The sequence below is a fragment of the Mesoplodon mirus genome (genome assembly GCF_964341445.2).
Source record: "Mesoplodon mirus genome assembly, chromosome: 11".
Lineage (NCBI taxonomy): Eukaryota > Metazoa > Chordata > Mammalia > Artiodactyla > Ziphiidae > Mesoplodon > Mesoplodon mirus.
The window spans coordinates 40,490,301-40,498,913 of record NC_138987.1 but is presented as its reverse complement, the minus strand read 5'-3'; the positions used below and the strand labels follow the sequence as shown (position 1 = coordinate 40,498,913).

The 8,613-nt window shown below is 55.2% G+C and overlaps 1 protein-coding gene across 3 annotated transcripts in view; it reads left to right on the top strand.

Moving 5' to 3' along the window:
* Positions 1-8,613, top strand: part of SULT4A1 (sulfotransferase family 4A member 1) — a 31,360-nt gene continuing 22,747 nt past the window's right edge. For 2 of the 3 annotated variants that reach the window (XM_082634695.1, XM_082634696.1), the window contains exon 1: positions 2-335. In XM_082634695.1, the coding sequence (XP_082490821.1) occupies positions 167-335 (169 nt within the window). In that variant the 5' untranslated portion in view covers positions 2-166. Of the gene's footprint in view, positions 336-8,613 lie in introns of all 3 variants that reach the window. The other variant, XM_082634694.1, reaches the window with a different exon arrangement.

Here is an 8,613-nt window from a genome sequence, read left to right as displayed (position 1 = left end):
AGTGCCTTCGCCAGCGCCGGTTGGGGCGGGGCGCGGGCCGGGCGGCGCCGTGACGTCATGCCTGCAGAGCGCCGCGCGGCGGCTGAGGGTGGCGGGAGCGGGCGCGGGTGAGGGGCGCGGGCCGGGAGCGGGCGGCGCGGCTGCGGGGCCGGGTGGTGGCGGCGGCATGGCGGAGAGCGAGGCCGAGACCCCCAGCACGCCGGGCGAGTTCGAGAGCAAGTACTTCGAGTTCCACGGCGTGCGGCTACCGCCCTTCTGCCGCGGGAAGATGGAGGAGATCGCCAACTTCCCGGTGCGGCCCAGCGACGTGTGGATCGTCACCTACCCCAAGTCCGGTGAGCCCCGGGCAGACCCCGCCCGGCTCTGCGGCGCGCCCGCGTAGACGATGCGCCAGCGCCGGGGGCTTCCCGTCGGGGGCGGAGGGCGAGGGCGCGGTGCCCAGAGCCCGACCGGGTGGGGTGGGGGGTGGTCGGCCCGCGTTTGGCGAAACCAGTCTTTGGAGGTGGGCCCCGGTGTCCATGGCCAGCTAGCGTCCGTGGGGATGGAGCCAGTTTGGCAGGAGCTGCCAGGAGGATAGGCCCAGGCCCACCACGCTTCTCTGCTTCCCCTCCCGTTGTCCAGCTGGCTGTGTGACCTTGGACAGTCACTTAACCTCTCTGTTCCTGGGCCCGGTTCAGCCTTTGATGAGTGCAGAGTCCTGGTGGTGATCTGGGGAAGGGGATAAAACGGGCATCAGGGCTGTGTGCGTCCGTCATTTCCTGCGTGGGCACAGGGTGGGGGATGGGACTGGCCGTGCCCGGAATGCGTGCCTGGTGTGTTCCCCTGTTTCAGGGCCGCCTCCATCACCCTGGTGTCGGGCAGAACCCAGGGCATTCACATTTCCTAGCATTAACTGATGTCATTTTCATGACAACCGTGTAAGGTAGAGGTGATCATCCCCACTTTACAGTCTAGGCACTGAGGCTCAGAGAGGGGAAGTTGCTTGCCCAAGGTCACACAGCTGATGAGTGGCAGAGCAGAGATTTAAAGCCAGGCTGGTCTGTGCCCGGGACCTGATATAAGAGATTATCGTGTACTGCCTTCTGAGGTTTGTAGGGAAAAGAAGCAGCTTTCCTGTTTGAGCGTTCCTGCGGGTTTCGATTGCTGCCGCTGAATTGGAGAGGCAGGGAGACGCCTGAATCCAGACAGTGCAGTGCGTCTGACGCCTGGTGTGGAGGGTGGCAGCCTGGAGGTCGTGTTGGAGGAGCAGGGTGGTAGGTTGCAGGAAGAGCTGTACACTTGGCTGTCGCAGCTGGGCAGGGTCCCAGACGCCCGAGGAATAGGCCCAGTCCTCCGAGGAAGGTTGGAGAAGGGGCTGTCAGTGGAGGGTGGGGAAAAGTCTAGAGGTGCTGCTGAGCCATCCTTGGGAAGAAGGAAAGGAAGGAGGTATGGGGATTCAGAATTGGTCAGATTTTAGAGCCACAGATACCATTCCTACATGTAAGACACCCGCCCCCTTCCAGCTGGGTGTGGTGGCGCTGTACTTTGGACCCTCATGTTAAGTGGGATCAATAAAGACTAAAAATTGTCTCATGTTAGTTTAGGGCAGGGTTTGCCTCCACATGAATTGCGAAAAACTTGGTTTGGGGCGCTCTTGAGGATTTCAGAATTGCACATGAGCAGTTGTGGTTCTGTGTTCTCCCTCCATTTCATGGCAAGGAGATGGAGGGTGAGAAGTTAAGTAGCTGGCAGGCTTGGGGAGGACCAGGCTTAGAGCTTAGTTGAAAAGCATGTACTTGGGGCTTCTGGGGGATCCTTTAGAGGGGCCCTGCACTGGGGGCCTGCTGGGGTTCTTTCTGGGCACCTCGATGGGGAATGGGGTGTAGGTTTAAGGAAGTTTTCTAGGTAACCAAAACTCACATCATGTTTGTAACTTGCATCTTTCAGAGACAAACAAAAACATATCGTAGAGTTTTTCACAAGGAGAGTAAACATGTGGCTCTTTCTTTTGGTGACGGAGAATCCAACGGTGGCCAGAGATCCTTGTGTGGGGTCCCTTTGCACAGAGCCCTAGAGAGCCTCCTTTTTGAAACTTAAAAATTTTTTTCCACAGACCTCATAACCTTTCCAGGCCCTCGTTGTTTGTCCGTCTGCCCCCTGCCTGCTCCTTTTATCTTTTACCTTCTACCTGAGGGCTGGGCAACCTGAAGACTCCCTTGTTAGAACTATGTGTAAGCCAGGAGTAATGACAGTAGTAACTGCATAGCTGACTACCTGCCGTGCTTTGTCGCTCTGTGTGTGTTCGTCATCACAGCAAACTCCCTTCAGAGCTCTCTGATCAGAGGCGGTCTCCCCTTTCACAGGTCGGGCACGGAGGCTCTGGGAGGTGAAGTGACGTGCTCAAGCTCACATGCCCGGTATGAGGCTTGTTTGAGCTGACCACGAGCCCAGGAGTAAAGGAGAGGCAGAGTCCTGGGTTTTGTGTAGGCCAGTATCTTCTGTTCCTTTTTTGCTTTCTTCCTGGTTCTTGACCTTGGCCCAGTCCATCCTTCTCATCCAGTTTGTGGGATGGTGACAGGATAGATGAGAAGTTTTCTCAGGAAGGATGACCTGCACTAGCTGAAACCAGTGCTTCTGAGGATCCCCCCTTCCCCCAACCCACACCGCCTGTAAAGTTCATTACACGAAATGATCTGGAAGGGGGCTGAAGAACTGGTCCCAAAAATCTGCCTGAAAGGTTTTCTCTCAACCAGAGGAGGAGGGCCCTGGAAGTCATCTCCAGTGGCAGCTGATGCAGCAGGAGGGGCAGTCTGGGGGGCAGGATCTGGGTTCTCCCAAGTCGTTGCCCTTGGGTGATTCTGAGCCCCTGTTTCCCCTGCTGTGAAATCCACATCATAAATTGCATAGTTGCAGAGGCGACTCTGGCTCTGGGATCCTTGGAGCGACTGTTACTTTGAACACAGGCCATTCGCACTTTGCGATGGGACCTGGGATGCCCTAGGAACGATGAAGCAGCCCCTTGGCAAGTCCCGTGTGCCAGGTGCTCTGCCATGTTAATCCACAGTCTCAGAGAAGGCAGGAACTTGCTCAGAGTCACACAGCTGCTGAAGGACAGTCAGTCTAGTCAGGTCCCCTGGTCCGCAGCCAGCCTTGCCCCTTCCCCTCCAGAGGAGGGCAACCAGACTCAGGCCTCAAGGCAGAGGGAGGCTCCCACCTTCTCTGTGCGCTTTGGGATGGAGGTCTCAGGACACTTTGGGATTTTAGGGTTTTTGTCACTGCTCTGAGTCACATGAACTTCAGGTGGACCAGTTCACGCTTCCTTTCCTTCCCGTCCCTTCCCTCCCCCCCTTCTCCTCCCCACCAGGAGTGGATTTGTAGGAGGCACTGGTGCTTAGAGATTAAGAGCCTGGCTTTGGAGCTGGAAGGCCTGGGTTTGAACACAGCTGTGCTACTTACCTGCTGCATGGACAAATGACATCACCCCTCTGAGCTGGGCTTTCCTCGGGGATAGGAGAGACCACCTCAGTGCCTTGCCGGTGGCTGTGAGGATGAATGAGATGATGGGCGAGGGCTCCTTCCCGTCCCGGATGTACCGTAAGCACAGGAAAGCCTCGTGCTATTGATGCCAGCTTTCACTCCCTGAGCACCCGCGGTGCCCAGACGCTTTCCTAGGTGCCGGGGGTGCAGAGAAGCGTCCCATCTGGTGCCTGTCCTCAGTGAGCGCTCAGTCCACTGGGGGACAGGCAGCTGCAGGGTGGTTGGTGCTGGGACTGGGGCGAGTAGTCAGGACTAGCAGAGGCCCCTTCCCTTGCCTTGCAGGGGACCACGGGGCCCCTTGGGTTTCCAGTGCCCAAGTCTACAAGGTCTTAGTGAACTTGCAGGTGGCCCCAGGGTCCCTTGTCCACCCTACCCTCTCTGGTGGGGAACTGGGGTTCACAGGACAGGGGACGTCCGGTGGTAAAGGTAGTAGTAAGTGGATCCTGCTTTTTTCCCACAGCACTCCACTACTTCTAGAACTTTTTTGTGTTTCTGACGTTTGAGTTCGGGTGACAGGTTAGGACTGTGCTGTCTGATACAGGAGCCTCTAGACACAGGTGGGTATTGAAGTTTAATGAATTGAAATGAAATAAAATTAGAGATTCAGTTCCCCAGTGGCAGTCGCCACATTTCACGAGCTCAGGAGCCGCAGTGGCTAGCGGCTCTCGTGTTGCACAGCACGGATGGGATATCAGCTATTTCCATCCTCACGGAAGTTCTGCCGGACGGCGCAGGTTCACACCGCGACGCCAGCAGTGGGAGCCCATTGTGCCTTCCGAGGGGGACCCTCCTCATGGTTGCTTGTTGATCGTCATGCATTCTTATAGCCTCTTTGGTCCCAGGATGTTGAGTGTTGAACCCCGTTGTGTCTGGGAGACGTCACGTGTCTGTCCCCGGGGTCCCCAAGGTCACGGAGACTGGCTCTGGAACATGCTCCGTGGCTCGGCCAGAGCGCCCACCTCCTGACTTTCTTTTCCTTTTGGTTCCCACCTGTCTTGAAGTGCATCCTCGTTCTCCTGTCACTGATGAGGAGGGAAGCAGTGCATTGCTGCTGGGGAGGGGGGAGCATCTGGTGCCAGCTCTAGCCCTGTCACTGTGCGACTGCAGTTTGCTCATGAAATATGAGAGGGTTGGGCCTGATGGGTTCATGTAAGTCTTAAATGTTAGACACCCTGGGGCGGGGAGGCTCACAGGCCCCAGGCTGGCAGAGCTCTTCATTTTCTTTGACTGTGTGTGTCACCATGCCCGGGAGAGGGGGCCTTGGGAAGTGTCATGAATGAGGTGACGCTGTCCTCAGGGAGCTTGCGGTAACACTGGGAAGCCAGGCCCCTGATGCCGAAAGCTGTCTGACAGGCCGGGGTGGTCATTCCCAGGGTCAGGTCAGGGGCCCAGGAAGGAGGGCTCAGGCAGGAGGAGGACCACTGGGGGCCTGCATGGAGGAGGTGGGGGAGGTGGGCAGGGAGCCAGCCATGAGGGCAGGTGGGATTAGCAATCACAGCTACTCCCCCTCCCTTGTTTGAGCCTCAGAACAGTCCCGTGTTCTTGTGACTGTTTCCTTTTTTGGATAGAAACAGGCCCAGTGAGGGGAAAGGGCGGTATCAGCATGTGAGTGTAGAGTTTTCACTTGTAGACGGTGGAGAGGAAGCAGCCACAGGAAGAGCTGGCAGAGGGACAGTGGGGATGGGAACCGGCGCCCACCCAGCATCCATTCTGTGCCAGACGCTCCCCAGGTTTTCACATGCAGTTGTCACATGGCACTTTCCCACAGTCTGGGGAGGAGACTGGTCTCAAATGCGGATCAGGAAGCAGGCTGCAAGGTTTCAGGGAGGGACTTGTCACCCACCCTGAGCTCACGTTTGTGCCAAGATCAGGGTGACCGTCCCTCCCTTCCAGCTACACAGGGTGATGAGTGCTCCCCAACCCAGCACTCAGTTCCCTGCCTCCTGGGAGAGCGTGCAGAGGCCTGAAGAGGTACCAGGAGGTTTGTGCAGGATAACTGCCGACTTCCTCTCCCCTCTCCCCTCTCCCTTCCTCCTCCCTCTTCCTTCCCTTTGCTCTTACTCACTATGTTTGCACATAATGAAGAGGGCTTGGAATTGGGGAAGGAGGTGGCAAGTCCTAGTGCCTGGGCTGGCCAGGGGAACGTTCTTCTCGTCACTGTACGGGGCTTGGGAGAGAGAGCCTCGAGAGGCACCCACAGGATTCTGGAGGAAGGCGCAGGGCCTCCGGGAGGAGCATCTCTGTGATACCAGTGGAACAGGAAGAGACCCCTGGCCCCACTCTGAGCTCCAGGGTCTCATCCGGGCTTCTCATTTCTCACTCCTCCTAGACAGTGACAACTTCTCCGCACTCCACCCCCCCCACATGCTCTTTGTTACTTTGCTTCCGTGGCTCCTGCACCCGGTAAGCTCTCAGGTCCGTCTACCCCCTCAGCCCTCGAGACAGTCTTGGGACTCTTCCTCTCTCACCTGGACTATTGAGTGGCCTCCCCCCTTGGTTCACCTTTCCCTCTGCAGCGGAAGTGACCTCTTAGAAACACAGACCTGACCTCGGGCAGTCCCTCATTGCACCTCTTCACTGACTCCCCATTGCCTTCAGTCCACGGTAAACTCCACTCCGTAACCCATCGTCTTGTGGTCTGATTTCACCTGTTCTGCCCCCTTTCTCACCAGCCACATAGGACTGTCTGAACACGCCTGCTTCTTTTTCCCTCTGTCTGGTGTGCTCTTCCCCTCCCCTCCCTTCCTCTCCTTTTCCTTCCCTCTGATTACCTGATGAGGACTTCCCGTTTTTGAACTCCTCTCATCTGTTCACTGTGGGACTGAACGTCCTCCTGTGCCTCCCTCCTACCTTTCAGCACTTTAGAGCTGCCACTCCAATGTCTCCTGGCTTGCGTCGCTTCTGTTGAAAAGTCAGCTGTGATTCTTTGTTCCTTTTGGAATGGACCTTTTTTCCCTGCCCCCCCCCCGCCCCCCGTTGCCTTCAAGATTTTCTCTTTATCTTTGATTTTCAGCGCTTGAATATTATGTGTCTAGGTATGTATTTTTTCAGGGAGGGGGATGCTTATTCTGCTTGGGGTTCTCTGAGCTTCTTGGGTCTATGGTTTGATGCCTTTCCTTCTTTTGGATGAATTCTCAGCCATTATCCCTACGAATATTTCTTCTGTCTTCTCTTCTTTTGAGATTCCAATTACATATGTGTTAGATTGTTTGATACTATCCTATAGCTCTTGTATATTCTATTTTTTCACCCTTTTTTTCTCCTTGTGTTTCAGCTTGGGTAATTTCTGTTGACCAATCTTCAGGTCAACACATTTTTGACCAGAGGTGTATTATGGCCACAGACGTTAGTTTCTGCAAAAATCCCCCGGTCAGTAATGTGTTAACTGATTCTTCCACTGTGTCAGGTCTACTGATGAACTCACTGAAAGCATTCTGTATTTCTGTTATTGTGTTTTTATTTTTCCTCTAGTGTCTCATTGTTTCGATAGTTTCCATCTCTCTGCTGAAATATTCATCTGTTTATGCATTTTGTCCACCTTCTCCATGAAATCCTTTAAAATTTTAATCAGATTAATTTTAAAGTCTGATTCTGTTGATTGTTTTGTCTCTTGACTGGGATATATATATATATATATATATATATATATATATATATAAATTTTTTTTTCTTTCCTTTTCTTAATGTGTAGTACTTTTTGATTTAATGCTGGACACAGTGTGCCCACATTAGAGATTGGAGTCAGTTGTATTTATGCTTGGAAATGGGCCTGGCTTTTCTTGCCATTAGTGTAGGTGGTGAGTCAGTCTGGTAGGAGTAGGGCTGTGTTGGGTTCTGTTGTTCCCCTGGGCACTTGAGTGATGACTGGTTTTAATTCCTATAGCATCACCTTGTGCTTCGCTTGGGAAGCTGAGTTTCCAGAGGGTCTTTCCTCAGTGTTTCTGCCCTACCCTCAGCTTTTGGTCTGAGTCTCCGAGGGGTTTCTCCCCACACCCTGTCCCCTACCTCAGGTGTGGACTGCTGTTTCTTGTTGCTCTGTTGCTGGCTGAGAGGGGAAGGTTTTGAGGGGGAGGTCCTCTGTCACCTGGTCCAGCTGCAGGCCTTAGGCAGACTCTGGGTTCCTGGGTCTTGGTGGGGCTTTCTCAGTGATGCCCCTTAGTGGCAGCCAGCTCTGCCTTGATGGTGGGTCTTGCGCAGGAAAGAGTTTCACATTCCTCTTTCAGCATTTGGGGGTCTCAGAGCCCAGGGGCAAGTTCCTACCTCTCCCACAGGGGCAGAGTTCTTTTCTTTCACCCAGTCTCCAGCCGTGTTGGGTCTTCACCAGTGCCCTGGGGGGTAACAGGTTTTGCTGCCCCTCCCCCAGTGGCTTAATGCATTCTTCCCATAGAGGAGAAGAGTCCCAGCAGGTTTCTTTCCTTTTCCTGGAGCCATGATGTTGAGGAACGCTGTCCCCACCCTGCCACCCCTCGTCTTTCTCACGAGCGCCTAGTAGGTCAGCAGAGGAGAGTCTGCTTGGTGCCAGCTCTCTCCTTGTGTCTCTTGCTCTGCAAGCCCGCAGTCAGCCTTTGCACTTTGTAGAAATTCCACCTGGATTCTTCTTTCCTGCGTGCGTGGCGCCTGGCTTCTCCTCCTCCTGGCCCGTCCTCCTGGGATTCCAGCCTCCTGGCTGCCCGCAGCTTCAGCTCTCTGACGGACTTGAGTCAGGTGGGGTCTGGCAGCTTGTCTGGCCATTGCCGGTTAGTGTCGGGCCGCGCTCCTCCCAGCTCTCTGCACCCTGGCTGGGGTGGCACTGCTTCCTGCTGTCCTGATGGTCAGGTGAGGCGGTGGGCGTGTCTTCAGCTTCTGGGGGGTCGGACAGCAGGTGTTAGCAGGGGGTGGGGACCCAGCTGGGGCTTCTGGAGCACGTTAGGGCAAGTGCAGGGGCTGTCAGGAGTCAGAAGCCCCCCCGAAACATGCTTTGCAGACTTCCTGGGGTTTTCCGGAAGCGAAACAAGTCATTTCCAGAGGGGCTGGAGAGCCAGAGAGGTGTGGGCTTCCAGGTGGGTCTCGTGAGGCTCAGCTCAGCCTGGGATGAGCCAGGGTCTCCTGGGCCCCCCA